General features: G+C 44.9%; 1 protein-coding gene across 2 annotated transcripts; it reads right to left on the bottom strand.

Moving 5' to 3' along the window:
* Positions 1 to 202: 202 nt before the first annotated feature.
* WRNIP1 (WRN helicase interacting protein 1) lies at positions 203 to 22,131 on the bottom strand. Of its 2 annotated transcripts, XM_070583967.1 has the most exons (7): positions 21,121 to 22,131; positions 18,772 to 18,963; positions 17,028 to 17,269; positions 6,479 to 6,708; positions 2,327 to 2,482; positions 1,531 to 1,610; positions 203 to 942 (listed from the first exon to the last, which is right to left on the bottom strand). In XM_070583967.1, the coding sequence occupies exons 1-7, from the start codon at positions 21,946 to 21,948 to the stop codon at positions 667 to 669; spliced, it is 2,004 nt and encodes a 667-aa protein (XP_070440068.1). In that variant the 5' UTR covers positions 21,949 to 22,131; the 3' UTR covers positions 203 to 666. The 2 variants fall into 2 exon arrangements, with proteins under 2 accessions (XP_070440068.1, XP_070440069.1); XM_070583968.1 differs by lacking the exon at positions 1,531 to 1,610.
* Between the last annotated feature and the right edge of the window lie 1,854 nt (positions 22,132 to 23,985).

Raw genomic sequence — 23,985 nt, 5'->3', positions numbered from 1 at the left:
TACTGCATCCCTTTATAAACCATTTAAAACTATATATATTCCTTTAAAAAATTAACTTTCAAGAGATACACTGACTTCTCACTGAGCTTTCCAATCTCACCTATGACAATTTTTCTTCCACAGTATTACCTACCAAAATGTGGTGGTGACAGATGTTGGTACCTAGGATCCCAGGTGGGAAAAACATGAAAGAACTGAAGAGTACTTTGAAATAGTTTTATTGGCTCATAAGACCTTTGCATATAAAAAAAATACCCAAAACACTATGCAGTATTAAATCACAATTACATTTTTTTACCAATTGAAACTACCCAGAATATACATTTTTTAAAGAAAAAAAATCCTACAGAACTAAATTCTGAAATGACATTATGACTTAAATACTATGACAAAATAGATAATTCCTTGTAACATTAAATCATTGCACAAAGCTGCCGGATATTTTCATAAGCATAACCATTGCACAGAGTGCAAGTGAACACAATTTCAATGTCACACATTTAGTTGAAGTGACTGTGCCTCCCCCTAAGGAACTCTTACATTTCTGGCACAAAATGTTGGTCTGTTTTGACTTCCACCAAGTAAACAACTTCACAATTCAGTTCCTCTCTCTTTCTGGCCCTCCCTAAAAACAACGAAACGGCTTGTGCTGTCACAGCCTCCGAGTCAGCAGCGCCTCTGCTTGAAGAAGTCGACTCCTCTCAACTCCTCCGGCAGGTACTCCTGGGCCACGGGCTCGCTGTACGCGGGGTTGTACTTGTAGCCCTTGCCGTAGCCTAGATCCTTCATCAGCCTGGTGGGCGCATTCCTCAGGTGCAGCGGGACGGGGGGCAGCGGGCCCTGGTGGTTTCGCAGGCACGCTTTGACGTTGTTGTAGGCGCTGTACACCTCAATAGACTTTGGGGCTCTGGCAAAATAGACGACACACTGGGCCAGGAGCACCTGGGGCAAAAAGGAAACATTTTATTATGAAGGTGCCAGAAGGTCTGTTTTGGAGAAAACTTTCTGATGTCTCTAGTTAGTTCTGCAAAGATTCCCACCATGCTTTTATTATCCCTACTTTGCCTACAGTCTGGATAACCACCTCTGAGAGAAAGAAGAAATTCCTACAGGAGGCAAAAGGTTGACCAGACCAGCTGTTTTCTTTCTTTTCTAAACTAAAGACTTTTTATTAAGTGCAATTTTTCTTAAAACCCCAACACATAAAACAGATAACTATGAAGCTGCCCTGTGGTGGGTGAGCTTTCAGAGACTTCCTGCTCAGCTCCTTCAACACTTCTGCCCCCAGGAAACCCTGAGTACTTCCCCTGAACCCAGGACGCCTGGAAACAGTCTGAAACAGGACCTTGTTGAGATCCAGGTGCCCTCTCTCTAGCATCTAAGCTTCTAAAATGGGAGTTAAAAAGCCAAGTAGCTTCTTCAGTGGGCCCATACACTACTGGCGAGGGCAGACCATAGACTGAAATCCACAAAGGGACAGAGCACAGGAGAAAGGAACTGGTTTGCAGAGAACTGAGCTGATTACGTTACCTCACATTCGGGCATGCCTATAAAATGACAGCCTTGGTAGGCAGCAACTGCTTGTGTTAATGCAGATGGGTCTGCCAGACCTGTCACACACACAGAAAGACAAAGGAAAGTTTAAGTCTTGATGCACACCCCCATCCTGACCTGTCCACCTGCTGCCGTGACCACAGACCGTCACTGCCTGTAGACTCTGCCGACCAAAAACTCCCAGCTAGCAAAACAGACTGACCTGACTCTGACCTCATTAGCTTATTCAAGAAATATGTACTGAGTGGTGACTGTGTGGTGTCAAGAAGTATTTCCTTGTGGATAAAAACTCTACATCTCCTAGGAAAAGTAAGGGACTACAACAAACATAAGGAGGAAAGGCCATGAAGACAGTCACAAGGTTGGAGACATTATACACAACACATTTACTAACAGCAAAGAAAAGTAAAGCTTTTCTGATCTTTTTCTTAAGTGCCAGAATCTTGTGGTTCCATCTCAGGAGCCATCAATGAAAATCTGAACCCCTGACTGTAAAGCAAATTTAAAATATTTCTTTTATTCCAATACTCATGCTAAGAAAATCACCACTGAAGAGGAAACAGAAAACGGTGAGTTTAGGAACACACAGTGAAAAACACACACACGATCCCAGGAAATAAACCACTAAGTGCATTCTGAAGTCTCCTTATCTTCTCCTTACCTTTCCCACATGGTACCAAGAAATTCTTAGGCCAAAAAGCAGCAGCATTCCCTCCCCAACGCCACGCCACCCTGCGTGGACACCAGTTCTGGGCCCTCTCATCACACTTACCTATGTCCTCGCTGGCAAACCTCACAAGCCTCCTGGCCACGTACAGCGGGTCCTCTCCTCCTTCAAGCATGCGCGCGAGCCAGTAGAGGGAGGCGCTCTGGTCCGAGCCCCGCATCGACTTGTGAAGCGCAGAGATGCAGTTATAGTGCTCTTCCCCTGACACCACAAAAAGCACGCACTCAATGACAGGCAGGAAGAGGGAATCCAGAGAGCTCACGGGAGGGTTATCCAAGCCATACGTCCACCTCACTTGGCTGACTGTAAGGAAGCCTGGACTAATTTAAAGGGACCTAGGAAAGCCTGGGGAGAGCGAGGTTGGACAGCTGTCCTCAAGAGGCTCAGTGGAGGGTGCGGTTCCACTGCATGGGATGCTGGAGCAGACCCACGCAGTTCCCTGTGGGGCCTGAGGGCGTCTGGGAAGCTGGGCCCATTCAGAGTAGGTAGCTGCTGGAAAACCTGGGGTTGCCCACGCCAAGTGAGCACAGACCAGGCGAGGGGAGGAGACATTCACTTTGAAAGGTGGTCCTCCTGGATCTCAATGGATCTGCCACAGCCAAGAGAGGAGGGAGAGAGATTCTGAAGTTCTGGTTCCACTGTGTGCCCCAACTTTGAGGAAAGCAGACCCTGCCGTTAGGATAGAGAATCAAGTGGCAGGGACAGCTGTTACAGCCCATTTGTTCCTCAGTGTCATTTCCAGCTGCCTTTCCGGCATCTGAAGCTTGCGGTCATTTAAACCCCATGTAGGGACACCTGTCTGGCAGGATCCCAGAAGGACTGAGACGCCAACCAACAGCTCAGGCCCTGAATGCACTGAAGCCTTTCTCCCTCACCACTGGGTCTACGCCCTTTTCACTTGAGATTCACATGTAAACAAATCAATGAAATGTGCTTTAGAAAAACCTATTTAAGGAGGGAAACGTATAGCTAAACATTTGCATTTGCACACATTTCACTATTTTCTGCCCATCATCTCTTCCTTAAGTTTGAGGAAAGGGCATCCTCCTTGTAAGAAAGCAGGGGCATTATTTGTATTAGTGTTAGTCCTTCCACAGAAGCACCAATGTCCACAATGAGACCATGACCTGCTTTGCACAGCATTTGGGCCCCAGTAACAAGTCCCGACAGCTGACCATGCTACTAAGACAACACTTGGCCTTCAGATGAAGAGAACGCGGGACAAGACGCCGGGCTGCCTAAGAGGAAAGGCCCGAGAGGCTGACGGCAGGGGAGTGACCACCCCCACTGCAGACAGACACCAGGGCAGACCAAGGGCTTCAGCCCAGTTACTGGATTTCTGCGGACAAACCGAGTGGTCACCTATCCCAGGGCTTCTTCAGCCAAGTTACAATGCTATAGAGACTGGCTGGGAAAGCATCCTGGGGAGAACCCACATGGTTCTGGCCAACCCCCATTCCCAGGCCTGCCACGCTGCCCCTGGGCTCTGCTCCTCTCCAGAGCTGAGCCTGGACATGGGGAGAGGACCGGGAAGTGCAGCCTCGGCCATCTCATGCCACCTCCACTTCACTTGCTATCAAATGTACTGACACAAAGTTTATTCATTTTCTCATCGCTTGACTGGGGGTCAACGCTGAAAGGCAGTAAGGTTATGAGCATGGGCGCTGGGTTTGAATGCCAAACCTACCAGTCACATGAGCACGGGCAAGTTCCCCATCCCCTTTATGCCTCGGGTTTCTCAGCTATACAGGGGGATTACACAACTACCTAGCTCATAGGATTGTATAACATATGCCTGGAAGGAGTAAGCGCTATAGAAACATGGGAAGTGTCAGATGTTCTTCTGTGCTAGCTTCCATTTTTGCTTTCATCATATACCTATTTATAACCTAAAATTTCACATTATTTACGCAGAACCCTGACCTCAGAGTATGGCAGAGAACTTATTTTCATTTGGAAATTTCTTTACTTTAATGCAGAAATATCTGAGCTAGTTACTGGATCCCAGAAGTGGCTATATACTAGATGACGTTAAAAGAAAGAATTAAAATTCTGGGGGTGGGGGTCTGTGTCTCACCAGAGTTATAAAAAGGCCTAAGAGCATAAGCTAGCAGGTTTCCAGGGCAATGCTTCTATCATCCCTATTTATGGAACAAAGCCTGAAAGAGAACGATTCTCTAGGATCTGAATTGTATTTGAGTGTCTACAGACCCACTGTGCAGCAGACAGGCTACAGTGGGGTAGGCTGAGGTGTGGTTACACTAAGTGTAGGGCTTGGAGAATGTGTGGGTTCTCAAGCCTGGCCCCAGGCGGCCTCCACTGGGGCAGCAGAGCTACAGAGAAGGTGATTCCCAACATGCACGGCTCCCTGAGATGGGACGTGAGCCCCAAGAAGTAGGAACCAGAGGACTGGACATGTCTGACATCCGATGTGTGAGTGTGAGCAAGTGCGAGGGGGCGTGTGGGTGTGAGAGAGGAGGTGAGAGTGTGAGTGCATGTGAGTGTGAGGGAACGTGCTCCAGTAGTGAGACTGGTGACTACCTGGTGGGGCTGGCAAGAAGGCAGCACCAACCATGGGAAAGGACAGAGTCCTGGGAACCGATGAGACCTGGAGCGGAGGATGAGTTTTACCACTTGCTTTGTGAACTTAGGCAAGCTCCGTCATCTGTAAAATGAGGATAATAGTAATAGCTACCTCCTAAGGTTCTTTTGAGAATTTTAAAAAAACCCAATGTATATAAAATACTAAAAAAATATTCAATGTTAGCTACTGTTATGTTAAATGGTAGCTTTCTGGCTACTAAATGCCAGTGTGAGACACATGAAAGAGCAGTTCCAGTCGGCCCAGTCAAAATGGAGAGTCCCTTTTAGGACACCTAAGAAGGGAGAAAGACCCCTGTGCTGGAAGCCCCAGAAACAACACGGAGTCCAGCATGTGGGAATACAGTCTCCCTCTTAAAAGTTTTAATTTTGTTCATATCTCCATTTCTTGTATTTGGCCAAAAGTAAAGCAAAGCTCCACAGCCAGAATGTCTTACTTTTCAGATTTCCCAAGCATTTCTATGACATTCAGGAGTGCAGAGAGCTGGCCATCTGAGATCCTTGGGCTGTGCCAGCAGAGGCCCTGCTGAGAGGCAGTCACATCAGAAAGCAGACAGCACTGTTGGTTGAAATGTCTCTAACGCGTCCTGAGTGCTAATTAGCCCCTCCCCCATCAGCTGAGGAGCACTAAGGCCGAAGAGCTTCCCCAAGGTCACACAGGGGTCCTATTCACTCATCAGGAGGCAGTGCCTGGAACCAAAGGCATTCTTAAGCTCCCCTGTCCCCTTCTCTAACCAGTAAGAAGTCCTTTCCATCATCAAAAAGCTTTTGGAAATATTACAGACATAGTACAGCCTACGTGATATCTAGAATCTTCAATTGTCAGCTTCCTTTTCTGGCACAGCTTTTAAAGGCGTGGAAATTCTACTCCAGTTACTGCAATATGACTCTGTCCAGAATCAAACAAACACTCAAGCCCCAGAAGTCCAGCCTAATCTACCGTACACTATCTTCATCACCCACTTCTTTTATAAAAAGATACAAATGTGCTGTGCTTATGACATTTAATATTGCCAGGTCACGAATTTAATAAGAGCTAGTATCAAATGTGATATTTGTAAAAGTGGCTCTATAAAAACAGATACAGACACATAACAAAATTAATTTTTAAAAAAGCTACGCAAAATAAAAGCATCAAGATCCATGTAAACTTAATTTTTAGTTGAGACTCTAGAAATTAAGAGTTTTAATTCTCATTAAACTAATAAAAATAAGTCACTGCAACAGTCCTCGTTATTTACTATCATTATAAAAGATCACAAGAATTACCATCAATTGAATGTATGAGCTTTCAAAAATGCTTGTCTTCCTAAAAGGTGCTATCAGAATGGAAAAATATCTCCCTTATAAGGTAAGTTTGAAGCCTGCAATTTCAAACCCAAAAACTCATCTCCGTTCTATCAGGACAGCTTCTGCTCTGTGCCTCTCTGCAGAAAGGTGAGGCAGAGCCTTTGAAGCCAGGCTCTGAGGGGGAGGTTAACTCTATTACCAACATGGAGAGCCAGCTGAGAATCATGGCTATGCTTTGGACACAGCTGAAGGTCAGAGGTCTGGAAATAAGAATGTGCGCACTCTTTTGACATTTCAGTTACTCACCTGCTCGGTCATATAAAATGTGAGATCGCTGGAGGCCTTCCTTCACATCATTTTCAGTGATCAGAACTCTACTAGGAGAATAGGTTTGCCCACTCTTCTTACAAAACATTTTCCTAGAGCTTAATCTGGCCAGCACCGCCAGTTGCAGTCCATTCAATCCAGCTCGGGCGTCCCCGTCGCTGAGATAAGCCAGAGTGTCTACAGCTTTATCCTCTATGAACACAGAGGGCCTGCAACACAACCAGTGTTAGTTACTGTTACACATTTTTCATTCTGTAGCACTTCTCAGTGAACTCAGGTATCTTAGCAAGGTCACTAAAAAGGCTTCTGCCCTTTATCCTTAACTCACGTTATTAATGCAGTTAAGCATTTTCAAGACTGAGAACTAACCTAACCTTGAGTCATGAGGGTATTTCGCTGTATAGACACCCACACATAAGCATATATGAAGGAGACAAGGAAAGTTTGAAAGTCACTGTTGACATGCATCTCTCTGGTACTCTCCTACAGAATAACGAAAATTACAGAAATACTAGCGCCCTATCGCAGTGTAGAGAGCACGTGCTTCAAATGCGGTCCAGAGCCCGACGTGCTTCAAATGTGGTCAGACCACTGTCCACACAGGACAGGAGCAGACTCGCACCACAATGCTAGCCCTGAAAGGCTCCAGATCATGCAGTTCAGTTCCCTCAGTTTACAAACAACAACCCAGGGCCCCAGTTACTCGGGACACACTGGGACCTAGACGCAGGCCTCTAGAATTTTGGCCTGGGGCACACTTCCAAGAGGGTATTAATCACATGAAGTCTGCAAGGAGTGGCAGAGAGGTCACTAGTCTGGGCTCTCAGAAGGGCTAGCTACCAGAATTTAGCTCTGAGATCTCGGGTAAGTCACCTAACCTCTCTCTGAATGTAAGGAGTAGAATTTATCATTATATTTCTAAATGTGGACCTTCATAAACAAGGTCTAACTAGGATTCGTTGTCAAGTCTAATTCAGCAAAATTTTCTATTTCTAGTCCAGTTAGACAAGATACCTAACACATCTGGTCACTTAGAGGGGTCTTATTAATTCTTGGCTAGCCGCTTGCTGCACATTTGCACAGCAAAAAGTAATTCTTCGAAGTTACACCTCACCCATGTCGTTGTCAACCTTCAGCTGAAAATGTCTATAGTAATTCTAAGTCGATTAGGACTGCCCAAATCAGTTACTTGGAAAATAATGCACAGGCACCCACTGGGCTGGGCCAAGGCAGGGCGGCCATGAGAGGGAGCCCAGCTTGTCTGTGCAGGTCCATGCTGAATCCCCTTCTGTACACCCAGGCCCTCTACTTCGCTTTGGTGAATCGCTTGAATAACACCAATTTGCATTTTTTTCACTACAAGATTTGTTTCTAACATCTTAAAGATTGCTTCATCTCATTCCCTTATTTACCAAAGCCAAGACTTCCAGTTATTCATGTCTCACCACACACAAGCACGTTTCGTCTTAGCTTTAAAATGAATGACTCTCTCATCAGACTCCTGATCTCCACCTGGGTCCCAGGGCCATGGTTACAGTCCAGAGGCCCATTCTCCTCCCTTCCTGCCCAGACACTACAACACACATCACTGGCACTTTGTAAAGGCGACAGACCATTTCCCAAGCAGATACTGTTCAGGAGACTTTAGGTGATTTGGAAGAAAATGACAGACAACACATACTAAAGAAAATGTGTTAGAAGGGACCAAAATCAGAGGGGGTGCAGCAGAACCCCATGTGCCTGAAAGGGAAGGGCGCTCCTGGGGCTCGGTTAGTGCACATCATCTACGTGTCCGTGGGGGCTGGGGGGGGGGCAAGGAGAACCACACTGCCTGATCATCTCATTTCAGCCTCAGAACTAATAAAAGCAATGCCATCTCTTTGGAAAGCTTCCTAGCAACCAAGAGCCTGCAGGATCATTCGCAGGAAGAAAAAGGAGTAAAGCAGGAGCCCTAATCAGTCCTGGCTGACTGAGGCGTCACTAGAGGCTGGCCATCTGTTGGTCACGGTGGCTCTCTCTCCATCCCCACTACATGTCACGCACTGAGGAGAGGAATTACATTTTATTCTTTCTTTGTATCCCCAGTGCCTGGTAGAGAATAGCAATATGAATAGGCTAATTTCAATTTTTCACAACCTCAGAGTGAAACATTTATTTTTTTAAAATTATAACATAAGTATAAAAAACCCTTATCTCCATCACCTAGAGATAAAAAGTTACTTGTTCAATTTCCTTTATGACCCATCCACCCACGCAATCATCAACCACATATTTAATTTTTAAAACAAAACTGGTATCATACCATGTATAGTTTGCATCCCTAACAATTAAATAATATTTTGAAAAACAAGCTACTTAAAACTCTGAATATTACTTTTTTACAAATTGCATATTATATAAAATTTTAAAAATAGACACAAAGGGGTAAAAATCACCTATTGCAGTATTACCTTAACATTAGTATTTTGGTGTATATCCGTTTTCTGCGAATTTGTCCGTGGTATATACTTGAGGCATTAAGTGCTTCTGGGATAGAGGAAAGATGGGAGGCCTTATATAAATGTGTACTTACTATACTGCCGATTTCCACTAGCCCTCACAGAGAGTCAGAGAGTGGACCTTATTAATTATGAGAAGCCAACTAGCAGACTGCCCACAGACGTATAAACAGTACACTGTGAATAAGCCTTTAAAAAAGGGTATGTATTTTATGTGGTTGGAAAATAGGATTCTTCCTTCAATTTTTAAACTCTTAACCAAAGTCCAAGTTCTACTCTCACTCTTCAATCAGGTTTGGAGCCATGGGGAACGGGAGTGCGGCCGCGATAAACCCAGACCTGGGTGCTTTTTCACCCAAGCTCCCACTGCTCCATCCTTCCTCCCCTTCAATAGGGTCCACATTCCAAGTTTCAGCCCTGTCCAAAATGCGTGAGTATTTTTAAACACAAATGAATCCGTCAGCAACTCTGTTCAACTAATAAAAGGCGACTGCTGACGGCACTCACAATGGTCACACAAGTAAATTACCAAATGGAATTCACCATGAAGTATACTGAACAGAACGTTCAAGAGGTTCTACCCACGCCCCAATAAATCCTGAACCCCAGTTTACACTACCTAGGTTCTGAGGAGTAATAAAATGTGTTAAAATACCTTGAGATCTTAGGAGAGAGAGCAGAGGAGAGTCCTTATGCCACAAATGATGAAATAAGGGAGAGTTTTATTGATATTCGCAAAGTTCCCCAGCAAATACTAACTATTGCACAAACTATCTTGAAAGAGTGTGCCTGGTCCAGAGAATTTAACATTATTTTTAAATGTAAGCATAAACTTATAAAATGTTTTCCATTTGGAAGTAACTGTCCAAAGTCAGAATAGAATTAAATGAAGCAAAATCTACTTTGGGGTTAGAGTGCTTGAAATTTCATAGCATCCTATAGAGAAATAAGCAATAGATAATAAGTTCTATTGTTATAATGTGATTAAAAAATCTGTTCGATAATAAGGAAAAAAATAGTTACGTGCATCAGAAAAGACCATAATCCTAATTAATAAAACCTAAAGATAAAAGACTTAGAAACTCTTTGGAAAGCTTCCTGTTTCCCCAGCTGAAGTGAAATGCTGGTCTTAGGGAGACGGGAAGCACACTGTAAAGACAGCCCCCTCCCGTCCTTTTCTCTTTCAACGCCCTGAATCTTTCTGCACAGTAATATCGGCATTTTGAGGATTCTATTTAGATGTTCAGATGTTTAAGCTAGACAAGGAGTGAAGACCGTGAAAAAGTACCTCTTATTTCACGGCATAACAAACAACATATATGGTTCAATTAAACTCTCTCTCCCTAAATTACAAAACAATACCCCACAAATCTCTTTCACTAAGGAAAAGGAACAGTCCACAACTAAGGCAAAAATTGCTAACCCATGATTCTCAACCAGGGATGTGCATCAGATTACAGAGAACTTTCCTAAAATTCTCTGTGTACACCTTACCACAGACTTACTGATTCTGAAATCTCCAGGGACAGACCATGGGCACGTGTATTTTCAAAATGTATTCCTGGTAAATGTGATGTACCACATCTGGTTAAAAGGCAGTACTCCGAACTATAGATGGGAATCTTTTGTCCCTAATCCTTTACAAATTAATACAGTGTTGCCCTTACATGAAGAAACATAGAGAAAAGTTAGAATTTTAATACCCACCAGTAGCATTTTAACTTGGTACTAAGTGAAAGTTACTTTTTTGGGTTTTTTTTTGTTTTTTTTTGTGGGGTTTTTTGCTGAGGAAGATTTGCCCTGAACTAACATCTGTGCCAATCCTCCTCTATTTTTCACTATGTGGGCTGTGAGCACAGCATGGGTGCTAACAGAGCAGTATAGATCTGTGCCTGGGAAGTGAACCTGGGCTGCCGAAGCAGAGCACACCAAACTTAACCACTAGGCCACCAAGCCTGGCCAGAAGTACTCTTTTAACTTGGTACCTAGGCCCCTTCTAACAGCTGAGTAGTTAGAAACACACCTTCAAAAACTGACTCCATTCCATTGAAGTTGGGTGATCTTGGGTACGTTTACTTAACCTTTTGGTGCCTCGGTTTTCTCATCTAATAAAGGAGATAATAACACCTACCTGGAAGAGGATTAAACAAGGTAAGCTAGGTAAAGTGCTTAGAGCAGTGCCTGGCACATCATCAGCACTAAAAAATGTTAGCTATGTTTAACAGCAGTGACGAGCATTGATTTAATCAGACTGTTCAGTATCATTCTCTCTAGAACTGCAAATCTTCAAGGCAGATCCCTAAACTCTGCTGCTTCCATGATAACCAGAGTGAAAGTAAAACAGAACCAAACCTTACTTTCTGCAAGAGAGAACACAAACTTCACAGATGCTGCCTGTCTAATCCCACGAAGGCACACATCTTTCCTAACTACGCTACACTATGTACCTGGTAGGCTGCAGTGGGATGAACAGTGGCCCTAAAAGATGAGTTAAAGTCCTCATCCCTAACCCTCTGTATGTGACCTGTGAATGTAACTATGTTCAGGATCTCAAGTGTGGGCCCTAAATCCAACAACCAACGTCCTTACAGGCAACAGTCAAAGAGAAGCTAGAGGGACACAGATGAGATGGCGGTGTGAAGATGGAGACAGAGATTAGACTGATGCTGCCACAAGCCTAGGAATGCCAGGATCCACCAGTCCTGGAAGGAAGGACTCTCTCCTAGAGTCTTCGGAGGGAGTGGCGTGCCAACAGCTTGATTTCAGACCGGGAGCCTCCAGAACTGAGAGAGAATACACTTCTGTTCTTTTAGCCTCTCAGTTTGTGGTAATTTGTTACTGCAGCCCCAGGAAACCAATACAAGGTTTGGGAGATCTGTGTTTCTGGTTGCCAGTGTTTTTATGTCATCATTTTAATAATGCACATTAAGGTATCTTTTTTCTTTATATTAAAATGTTTTAAGGAAAATTATTAAAACCCACTCTAAACCCACAACTCACACTGATCAGTATCTTCTACTGTGGTGTTCCACGACCTTTCTTCCTCTTCAATGTGAGAAAAGATCATTACTAAAAGGCAGCAAAACTGTTTAAACTTCTATTAAAAACAAAACCAAAACTAAGAAACAATCCTGCAGCCATCCTGTTTTGGGGCCATCTTGTCTGGGCTCTCCTCTCAGGACGATCAGAGAAAAGCCCCAGTCTGAGTCAAGCCACAGCACCTTCACTTCAGAAGGACAGACGCCCCTTCAACTCTTTCAACCAACTCTCAGAACTCTGTCTAGTTAGACAGTAACAGAGCAATTAGGGCATCTCATTTCACTCTCTTCATATCCACCAACTTATGCACTGTCATCTGTGCATGAACAACTGATTCTTTAGGGGTATTTTTGAATACGCATGTGTTCCGTGATCTGGAGTCTACAATCCCTCAAAGCAGCAAGTACCGCAGGGTGATAAACACTAGTTTACTTTCTCACTGTCAGCAGTACATGCTCATCAGAGGATAGGGACCATGGATTTTCCCCCTGGCCTCCAAAATTAACCCAGTGCATAGATAATGTGCTTCACTGTTCGTACCATGTGACCAAAATGCTTAGAGAGCAAAATACATGAAAACTGTTCATTAACCATACAGACCAAGGGAACTATGGTACAGATAATTCCACATAAATTACCAGCTTACCTCTATTTCTCTCTTCACAAACAAATCACAACTGACTATAGAGTAGTCATGTGCTATACAACGACATTTCGGTTGACGACAAACCGCATGTACAACGGTGGTCCCACAAGGTTAGTACCATAGAGCCTAGGTGTGTAGTAGACTATATCATCCAGGTTTGTGTAAGGACACTCTACGATGTTTGCACAACAACAAAATCAACTAATGATGCATTTCTTAGAACACATCCCCATTGTACTATTTTACAGATGTCTCATTAAAGCTGGGAGGTAGTAAAAAGAGGGAGGAAGATCCTGTTCTTTGGCCATTTGTCCTTCCTGTTGCCTGAAATGCAGATATAACGGCTAGAGTTGCAGTAGCCACCTTGGGGCATGAGGTGGAAGCCAGTGCTGAAGGTGGAAGAGCAGAAAGTTAAGGGCCCAGGCGCCTGACCATACTGTGAAGCTGACTAGGAGCCGCATGTTTTATACCTGTCTACCTTCAGACTCTTTTACACAAGAAGGCAAATTCTATCTTGTTTATGCCACAGTTAATTTGATTTTTTCCTGTTACATGCAGCCAAACCTATCCTAATTGGTGCAACAATGCTGAATAGTCCCTCCTTGCAGAAGCTCTTCTCTGTGGGTATCCTCTGGTTTTCCTCCTGCCTTTCCAGACTTCGTCTCCTCGGGCTCTTCTTCCACCCAATAAATGCTGACCAGTCCTCAACTCACTGCCCTCAGCTCCTGGCTTAGGTCTCCCAGGGGAATTTTTCAAATGCATGGGCTCTACTATCTCTGAATGCGGGTGGTTCCCAAATCTCTGTCTCAAACCTCTCTACAGGCTCCTGACTTCTACATCTAACTGCCTAGGGGGCCTCTCCATACGAATCACCCGGAGGCCCCACAAACTGAACAAGTCCCAGACTGAACTTCACATCTTCTCTGCTCCTCTTCCTATGATACCTTTCTTGTTCAAAAGTGTAAACTACTTGCCCAGTCACTAGATACGAGTCATCTTGATACCCCTCTTCTTCCCTCCTCACACCCAGGCCTATAGACCTGACCGTGCAATTTCTGAGAGCAGCTCCTGCCTTTGTTCAAGTCACCTGTATTTGTCATTTGTCCTCAGCATCACTGCGATAGCCTCCTAACTGGTCTCCCTGCTGCCCCAGGGGTGGGGGGTGGGGCATCTCAACTCCCTCCAATCCACTCTCCAATGCTGCACTCACCTTCCTAAATGTACATCTGAGCATGTCATTCTCTTGCTCAAGATCTTTCTATGGTTTCTCATAGCTCTCCACATCGCTTTTCTTACCTTAGAACACAGGTCTTTCATAATCTGGCCCTGCTTCCCTCCCTGGCCTCACTGACCACCACTTTCTCATGCCTACTCTTCCATCAAGCCACAATGGATGGATCATGCTATTTATTACCACCTTGCCTTTCACATGCTATATCCCCTTGTCAAAATGAGCTTTCCATTTCATCTAGTTAAATTTGCTTATTCTTCAAAATCCAATTCAGCATCCTTTCATCCAGGAGGTGAAATATTTGATTTCACATATCCTAGATGCCTCTTCTCTATACTCACTGCTCCGCGGGCATAACTCAATCATAGCATGTCACTGCAAGCCAATTACTCATCTATCCCTTTATCACACTTGGAGCTCTCTAAAGGCACAAGGAATGTGTTTCTCAACACTCAGACAATGCCTGGCACATGCAGGGCCTTCAATTTATACTGAATAAATAAACATAGGAGGGAAATTAAAAAAAAACACTTATCTCATATTAATGGGAATTTATCATGTACACGTGTATACTGTATGAGAATTCACAATTCCTCAAGTAAAATCAAGAACGGTGTAAGCATCAGCTTGCTTAGTTGCCAGATCCAGCACCTGCTCAGCTCCTCTAAAGCACAGCTTTAAACAATCTGGGAATTCTCTGTAAATGTTCTAGTTGCTATCTATGGCACCATAACATGACATAAAAAAACAAATGCACACATTTCCCAGAGAGAGAAAGTAATTACTTTGGGTTAAGTCCTTCCTTCCAGCTAGATTAGTGTAACCAAATCTAATTTACGTCTACAAGAATGCATATACAGTTGATGCCAGTCAGCAGGGATTTCAAAGTAAAATTTTACCTAAAATTGAAAGAACGCGATCCACTCTTAATTATCCATAGCAATTGGGGTGGCCGGGTACTAGGAAATCCTTATAATGTAAGAATTGGTTTTATGGCCCATGATATCTCCCAAATTAACTTCTTGTCAGAAGTGCTAACAAGCAGACCAATTAATTAAGCTTAAAAATCTTTAATTTTACTCTGCTTGCTGCTATAGTTTGCTTGGGCAATAGTACTAAAGAATAAGGTTCTTGATACCTAGATAATCAGCCCTTATGTTGGACCATACCAAAAAAACCCACAAAAATTAAACTATTTCTCTCATATCGAAAGCCACAATTTATTCATTCACGAACCATTTACTAAGCACATATTATATGCTAGGCAGTGTGCTGGGTGCTGGGGATATGAACAAGGAGGACAAGTTCCCAATCTCCGAGCCCCTTCAGGAAGGTGGGAGATATAAGAAAGTAAACAAGAGAATAAAAAGAAGTCATAATTAGGATCAATTCTAAATGAATGATAGTGGAAAAAGTAAAACAATCTACTAGATATGGGAGGTTTTCTCTCGCTAAAACGCAATTTTAGCAAATTAAGAATCACTGGCTCATCTTTGTATCAGGCTCTCAGTTTCTGTAACTAAAGAAATCTTAATTCTTTCATTTCATCCTCTCAAATTTTAATGTGCATGCAAACGACCTGGAGATCATGTTAAAATGCAGAAATCCTTTTTAAGATGAGTACTGTGGTTCTACCATCCTTCTCATTCACTTAAATTATGGCATGGCAGTGATCAAGGAGAGGAAAAACCTGAGGGTATCTGAGGAGCCATGCTATAACATGATGACACGAATGAAATAAAATTACTCTAGAGAAATAAAATGCAGAATATAAAATTGTAGATATACTACAATAACCAGTACACAGAAAAATGTTGCATTGTTCCCCCCGCCTTTCAATTTTTCTTTATCACTTGGTTATATGAATTTTGTAGTGAAACTGTTGTTTAAAAGAAAGCTACACTAGAAGTGTGGAGCTGGCAGTAGCCCCTTTGACCCCGACAAGAGCCCAGCAAACACAGAGCTCGTAAGTACGAGCACACCTGACTGGTACCGGCAGGTTCCATACTTCTTGTTAGCCCCAATTCTGATGGCAATCTCATCACAATTCTCCTCTAAAATGATGCGACTTCGCTCTGCTGGGGGTCCCTGGCCATGTTTCAGGGCTTTCAGGAGGCACGGCATAAGTCCTCCTACATCTGAGACAGGAACAAATGGGAGGCCAGACACACAGGGAGAGACTGTTGAAAGCTAAACCCTGAGCCTAAAACTCTGTCTTGTTCTTTAATCCTCGGAGAAGAGTGGCTTCAGAACTGGGCCTCAGGACAGGCATAGCAGCTGTGGGGTCCACAGCATAAAGAGGCAGGCTTTAGCCTCTCATCAGACCAGATTACGTTCCACTGCATTATTTCAGCTGACACATGAATAAACGACATCTGAAGAATATATCCTAATATAAATAAAGGAGAACCTCTGACCCAAGAAATCAAATTGACTATCCACAATATATACCCTGTGTATTAATGAACTTACGCAGCACTCATGATACAGAAATAGATTACCTAAAGGAAAGGGACAACCTCTGATGTGTCAGTTTCAGTTAAAATTCCTTTACTCTCATGGAACTGATGAGTTTGACTTTTAGAGTGTGAAAAATCATTCTGAAAAGATTTAAACAATTCTATGGTAACAATTACATTAATTTTCACTTAATATTTTTAAAAGAAGAGTAACCTTCAGGAAAAAAGAAACTAGAATCCGAGTATAAATTTCAAAAGATTTGTCAGTTAAGACTATTCCATGAAAGAAAATAATCAATAAGGCTTCCCATAGTCTTCCAAGCCTTTAAGAAAGGGTGCTAGGAAAAGAACCAAATCCCTAACACAAAAGCAAACATCCAAGAACTAAACTAATAGGCAAGGCAATCTCAGAGCTTGAAAAATTACAGATGCGCCCACTATAAACTATAAAATGCATCTTAAAAGAAAGGAAATGTTTGCAGAGATATGTGTGTCGTATAACTGAGCACTTCCCTCCTCTTTTGTTTTCATTACTAGACCAACATTTCTTTTCTATTCCCACCCTCTCCTTCTGCTGTCCAGCCCTTTCTGGCCCTGTGCCAGGGGATTCTCCGGGAGGTGTGTGCCCCTAGGCTACTGCCCACAGTCAACTTACTCGGAACTGCTGTTGCTGCTGTGGCTCAGAGGGTCAGTGGGACGGCTGGAGTCTAGGACGTGGATTCCCAGTGAGTTGATCGCTCGCATTAAAATAGTCACCATTGCCTCTACTGGAAGCTTCTCAAGAACAATAACCCGACAGCGGCTCAGAAGAGCAGCATTGACCTGGAAGGAAGGGTTTTCTGTGGTTGCCCCAATCAGAGTGATCGTTCCACATTCCACGTGAGGAAGGAAAGTGTCCTAATCATGGGAGGAAAACAGAAGAAACTGATTCCAGTCAAGAACAACCTGCAGAATCCTATGTAAGTTGCTTATCCATTCCTTCCTCTTTCTAATTTTGAGTTCAGGAATAGCAGCTTTATATTCAGTGAATGTGGATGCAACACTGGGAGAGCACAGCTTGTGCTTTTTAAGCCTAAAACACATCTTCTGGAATGCCAATGTCTAAGCCTGTTCTCTTGTTGGTAGACTAACAGCTTAAAGTAGAATTCTAATTTCATTTCAACATAAATGATTTCTTTACTGAGAAAAGCACCTTCTATCCCAAGGCTGAACTGACACACCGCTTAAATACAACAGCTATTTATTTACAGAAGTTTAAGAAAACACAAAAATATTAATATTTCCAAAATCTCCTTCCCCTGTGATAGTCAATCATACTGTTATTCTTCCTAACAAACTTAGTAAATATGTACCAGTGAGTACGTAACCACCAGATGCTGCTGTCCTATGGGGGGGGGAAATGGTCCAACATGAAACCTGGAGCACTAACACCCAGTCAGAACTCTAAAGGGTCTATATAGTCAAAGAGATTCAAATCAGGAAAAAAACCTTAGTAGGGTTTTGTAAAATGTTTCTATCACTGATTAAAAGCTGCAAGAAATATATCAAAGAAAAAAGTATACCTAAAACAAAAGTTAATGTTTATTTAGGAAAAATACAAAAGTGGCTTTGTTTATAAAAATAAATTGTATTTTTACTTTTATTTCAGAAAGCCACTTAAATAAGTAGTAATGATTAAATCTTGTAAAATTCGTCTTGACAAGAGCCTGACGTTACAGAAAATCGAATCTTTAATTTTGAAAATAACAAGTAACACTCTATAGGGGAGAAATTAAAAAACATTAATGATTTTAAAATCAGTTAACCTGATCACTATGACTCCTAACATTTAGATAAAAAATTTCTGGTGGCTGGCCCGGTGGCGCAGCGGTTAAGTTCACATGTCCCGCTCTGGCGGCCCGGGGTTCACCAGTTTGGATCCCGGGTGCAGACCTACACATTGCTTATCAAGCCATGCTGTGGCAGGCATTCCATGTATAAAGTAGAGGAAGATCAGCACACATGTTAGCTCAGGGTCAGTCCTCCTCAGCAAAAAGAGGAGGATTGACAGATGTTAGCCCCAGGGCTAATCTTCCTCAAAAAGAAAAAAATTTCTGAAAGTCGGAAACTTGATCCAAAGCTGCTTTTCTGCTATGTATAGCTCAGGGATATCCCAACAATTTCATTTATTACACAAAGAAAGCATTTTATTGTCACCAAAAAGCACTAAAAAAAAGCGGGGAAATCAACTCAAAGGGCTTGGGCTGACAGCCTATGCTTCTTTGTAGACAAGAAGTTAATAATGGTAACTACAGTCCCTAGCATTTGTACAGTGCTTTATGCTTTTCAAAGTGATCTCATCTACTTTATATTCTAGTTAATGTTCACAATGACCAAAAGGTAGAAGGAAGTTAATATACCTGCTGAGATTTATTGAATCGATGAATCTCATCAATAAAAAGGATGGTTTTCCTTTTGAAAAAGCTCTTTTCATTTTGAGCCTGTTTTATGACATCTCGCACATCATTTGTCTTGGCATTTGTTGCAGACAATGTCACAAATCTTATGCTATGTTTCTTGCTGTTGTTGGCTATGATGTGAGCCAGAGTGGTCTAGAAAAGATGAGAGATTTCGGAAAGCTGATCAGAGAGAAAAGCACCCATGGGTACTAACACAAGCAGCATAAGCACTATTTACCAAGCAACCTGAACTCTGAAGAATGCTTAGCAGCACAGATACAATCTGAAATACCACAGCACATTTTTAAAAGTTTTTTAAAAAATGTTATAAATAAAACAGGAAAGTAGCTAAACCTTAGGCTAATCCTGACCTTTTCTCCTTTGTACCTAACCCCATTTGATTCCTTTTTTGGGGACTCTGAGATCTTTGGAATCCCAGTTAAGAGCGGCTGTCTTGATTTAGCAGAGCCTGGGTGACAGCTGTGACTGCTTCCAGCCAAGAAAGCATTACTGCTGAAGGCCTAGGTGTAGAACTGGAGTGCAGGACCACAGAAGCAATCAGCTCTACAACTGGATGCTCATCAGTACAGCCGAGAAAAGGAAAGGAGAGTGAGCCTTTGAACGGAAAGGCCAATGACAACTGCCCAGTATTTAAGATGACCGCACGCCACTTCTGAATGTCTGCTTTGGAAGCAGATGAAACACCACCACTTTGATGGTGTTAGTATGTAGCAAAAAACAACAGAGAGATCCCAGGAAAACACTGCTCAGTACCTAGTACTTAACGGGTGCTCGATAAATACCCGTATGCTGTTATTAACATTATTATTGTCAGTGGTATAGTAATAAAGATGGGAATAAAGAAAAAGGAAGACTGTTTAAGAGAGGGACAAATGTGCTCCTGAATGAACGGAAAGGTGGCACTTTATTTTCTAGTAGTTATATTAGTAACATTAGATACTGCGGCTGCTTCTTCAGTAAACCCCAGCCTATGGGCTCCCAGGCCACGTACTCCTAGGCTTAGGAGTGATCACCAACCACTAAACTGAGAGCCAGCCCACTAAATCTCTTGACCAGCATCTTCTATAAGGTCGCCCTACTCATCTCCCTAGGGACTTTTTTCTTGCCATCTGGGACCATCAACAACAGGCTGATCAGGCGTTCTGACCATCTTACGTAAAGAGTTCATGGACAATTAAAAGAATGCTACTGCTCAATCCCCTAAATGGGGTAACAACTAAATCCACCACCACAGTACAACATTATTCCAGACAGACCTGATTTATTCCTGGCCAAAGGAAAAGTGTGAGTGCAAACAAGGCAGCAAAACGACTAAGATGTATGCCAGGAATTGGAGTAAAGGGAGATGTGACTAACTATTGGGAAATGAAGCTGGAAAGAAAAAGTGCAGAAAAATCTAAAAGTTCTTGTTTACTAAGAAGTCAACCTCAAAGCTATGAGAGCCCCTTTCCACTCACATGCTGAATTTTGCCTTTCACCCACTGGTGCTCATTCCCCTCCCTCTTACTGCGGACAAAAACAATGCTATATTTAAACACTTCTTAGCCGCCTCCTTTTTCAGTCTTAACTCCTCCACCGTTTCTCAAGTGCTCTTCCAATGACATGTTTTAAGATTCCAATATCCTAACTGTCCTCCTCTGGACTCGTGCTAATTCCTAACAAAGTACACAGAACTGGACACCAAGGTGCACCGAAGTTTCTTCTGTAAAGTGCAAGACGTTGAGAAGACACTCACGGAAACGGATAGATGAAAATGACTTGCAGAGGGAAAAGTTTTCATACTAGTCTTGTTAATATAGTCTCAAGGACAAATAAAAACCACTCTCTTAAAAGAAGCCAGCAGCTAGAAGGAGGGGAAGGAAGCACAATAGAAATAAAAAGTTTTTGATTATTTTTTTCAAAGCTGAATCCATATACCTACAAATGGAATATACAAATGTTCCTTTGCAATTTGTAGCATGCTGTTTCCTTGAGAATTAGGTCATTAAGGTGGAGCTGGAACACAAAGGCAGATCATAATCTAGGTCCACGTATTCTTGTAAACCTATGGATTCAGGCATTTTCATTTTGAAAACGACCAGAAAACACGTCTTAGGAATCTGGGAGGGTGTGCCTTTTTCACACCCATCACAGACTCGACCTGTGGACGCTGCTCTCTTAGGCCTTAACATCCAGGGGCGACGGGGAGATTCTCCGGAGGCGGCCTCTGCCACGGCTCTCTGACCGTCAGATCCACGGCCGACCCGTAGACATCTATACTCGGAACCCTTCGGCCAAGGCAGCACTCACCTTGCCGCAGCCCGGCGGCCCCCACAGGATGAGCGAGGGGATTTCGTTCGTCTCCAGGAGGGACCGCAGCAGGGTCTCCTGCCCCACGGCTCTGCTCTGTCCGATGTAGTCCTGCAGCGTGTCGGGGCGCATCTTGTCGGCCAACGGCTTGCCCTCCAGCATCTGCCGGACCTCCTCCGCCGCCAGCGCCCGGCCGTGCGCGCGGCCCCCGCCGCTGGCCCCGAAGGCGGCGGCAGCAGCAGCGGCGGCGTCGGCATCCCAGTGGCCCGGGTCGTCCTCGCCGTCCGCATCGGCGTCCCCGTCGCCATCGCCGTCGCCCCCCGCCTCCTCCTCCTCCTGCGCCTCCGCCTCGTCCCAGCTCCGCGGAGACGCGCTGCCCGCCGCCGCGGCCGCGGCCGCCGGCCTCTTCCCCGAGCCCTTCCTCCCGGGACTGCTGGAGCGGGCCACCGGGAAGTCGGGGATGAGGCGGGCGCCGCTGGGCGTGGGCGGCGCGTCATAACTCTCCCGGCTCTCGGTCTCGCCGCCGTCGTCGCCCTCCTCTCCCTCGCCCTCGCTGCTCTCGGCCGCCGTCGGGGTGGCCGGCTGCTTCAGCGCCGAGCTCTCCGACAGCCGCCGCCTCTTGGCGCTGGGCGGCGAGAGCCCCTTGGCCCGCTCCCCGGCGCGAAGCGGCCCGGCCGCGGGCTCCGCGTGCCCCGCGGGGTTGAGCAGCAGGCAGCGGTCCAGGTGCGAGTTGATGTGCGCGGCGGGCATCATCTGCAGGCACACGGGGCACTGCACCTGGTGCAGCTGCGACAGGAAGGGGTCGTCTTCCGGCCCGCTCACCTCCATGGTGGCCGCCACCCGCGCCCACGCCCGCGAGGCCGCAGCAGCCCCTGCGCACGCCGAGGGCTCGCGATGCCCCCGCTAGGCCCCACGCCGCGCGCCGCTCGCTCGGGGAGGCAGCAGGACGCGCGCGGACCGGGGGAGGGCGCGCTCTGCCTCACGTCCGGAGCTTCCCGCGGCGGCCCACCCTCGCGCGGCGCGTCGGGAAGAGTAGTCCAGCGTGGTTTGCCCCAGCCGCCGCGGGCAGCGTCTCGCGCGGCCTGTCGGGAAATGTAGTCTGCGGCGTTCGCCCTGGCCGCCGCGCGTCCACTTCCGGCCGGCGCCTCCAGCCACCCTTGCGAGCGGCCGAGGAGGCGGGTGCGCTGCGCGCGCGTGGCCTGCGCGGCGGCGAAGGGGGCGGCCCGGGGCCCCAAGCAGGAGTTCGCGGGCTCCGCGGTTGCGCCTGGGAAAGCGCTTCCTACGTCGGGGGAGCTGAGCGTGCGTGCGGGGAGGGCGGAGGGACGGGAGGGGGTCGGCACAGGCAGGAGAGCCCAAAACGCTCCAGTGGAAAACTGGTCAGAGGGCCTGAACCAAAGAAGGGGTGCGAACAGTTGCGCTGGGAGGAGACTCCCGCCTCAGCGGCGGTCAGGGAAACGCAAAGAGAGAGAACGCGCCCCGCCCGCGAGGGTTTTGCCTTTTTCTCCAGGGCTTCTAGCCGGAAGCGCGTACCTGGGTGATTGCCTCCCGTCTGCTGTTTAGCGGTTAAATATTAGAAATGGACAGTTCTACGCGGGGGTGGGTCCAGTTAGGGCATGTCTAGATGCTGTGAGGCAACCGATTAAAATTACGTTATAGACGGTGACAGACAACGCCCGCCATAAATGAAAAAAGATTAAAACCCAAGTGTGGTGTTCTCCATCTCTGAATGATTGGATTGCCATTTTCTGTGACTTCTGTAAACATCTCCTTCAAAAATGTATCATAAACCTGCATGTTTGGTCTTTGAGGAAGAAAAGAAACTGAGGGAGAATGAAGGATGAAAAAACAAGGAATTTTAGAAAGGAACGAACTTTTCTAAAAGTTGACAAAAATGGGATTTTTATTTCATCTTCTGCACAAGAGCATCTCCTTGGAACTTATGCAAAAGCAAACTCCTAAGGGTTTTAGGAGCCTCTTCCCGGAGATCATTTTACAAAAAGAGGAATGACTCACAAGGCACTAGAGTTAGGTAAAGGTTAATAATGAAAGAAAGGGCCAAAGAAGTATTTTTTCAATTGATATTGGATGTAAAAGTATGTGTCCCAACCTCCTGGCAATTGTTAAAAGGAGTGAAATCTGATTTTTTGATGGTTCTTCTAGCTAGATATGTTAGGCTCAAAAATAAGGTTAATAGAAAAGGTAAGTAAAAGTGAGTTAAGTAAAGGATCTTTATTGTTTGGCTATCATATGAATTGAAATTCTGCAAAAATGGAGGATTATGAGCCTTTATAGCCTTTGACTTATCTCTCAGAGGAACCATCACAGGAACCTCACAAAAGCAAGTACTTGGAGAAGAGGTCTGCAGAGGAGGGAAAAATCTTTTTTTCTGCCCATCTTAGGTTTATTAGCTGAGACTGTAAATTAAACTGATGAAAGACAGGTGAAAAAGAGAAAAATTGGGTAGCACACGCAGCACTCATACACATGGAAATACTTGGAGATGGACTCAGGCTTATATAGCATCTTAGCAAAAGAACAATACAATTGCAGAGAAGTGATAAGACAAAGGGAAAGGACGTCCAGCTTCAGGGGTGGCGAATCGTGGGAAGGTGGCTGAAGGAAGCGGGGGAAGATGGGGCTCGTTGGTAAAGCGTGTCACGCAGTTTCCTCTGGTACCGTCTCTGGGCTGACAGGGTCTAGAGTCGTCTCTGTTGATTGACTTCCCTCCTTCCTGGCAGAGACTGCAAGGGGGCCACTGTTACAAATTTATGTGCTGCTTCTAGGCAAATAGGGGGAGAGCAGAGAGCTTTTCTTGTATCTGCTGCTTCTCACTTGCCTTCAACTCAAAATAATCCTTATGCCTCA

The sequence above is a fragment of the Equus przewalskii genome, chromosome 19 (genome assembly GCF_037783145.1).
Source record: "Equus przewalskii isolate Varuska chromosome 19, EquPr2, whole genome shotgun sequence".
Lineage (NCBI taxonomy): Eukaryota > Metazoa > Chordata > Mammalia > Perissodactyla > Equidae > Equus > Equus przewalskii.
This window is presented reverse-complemented; position numbering and strand designations above follow the sequence as displayed.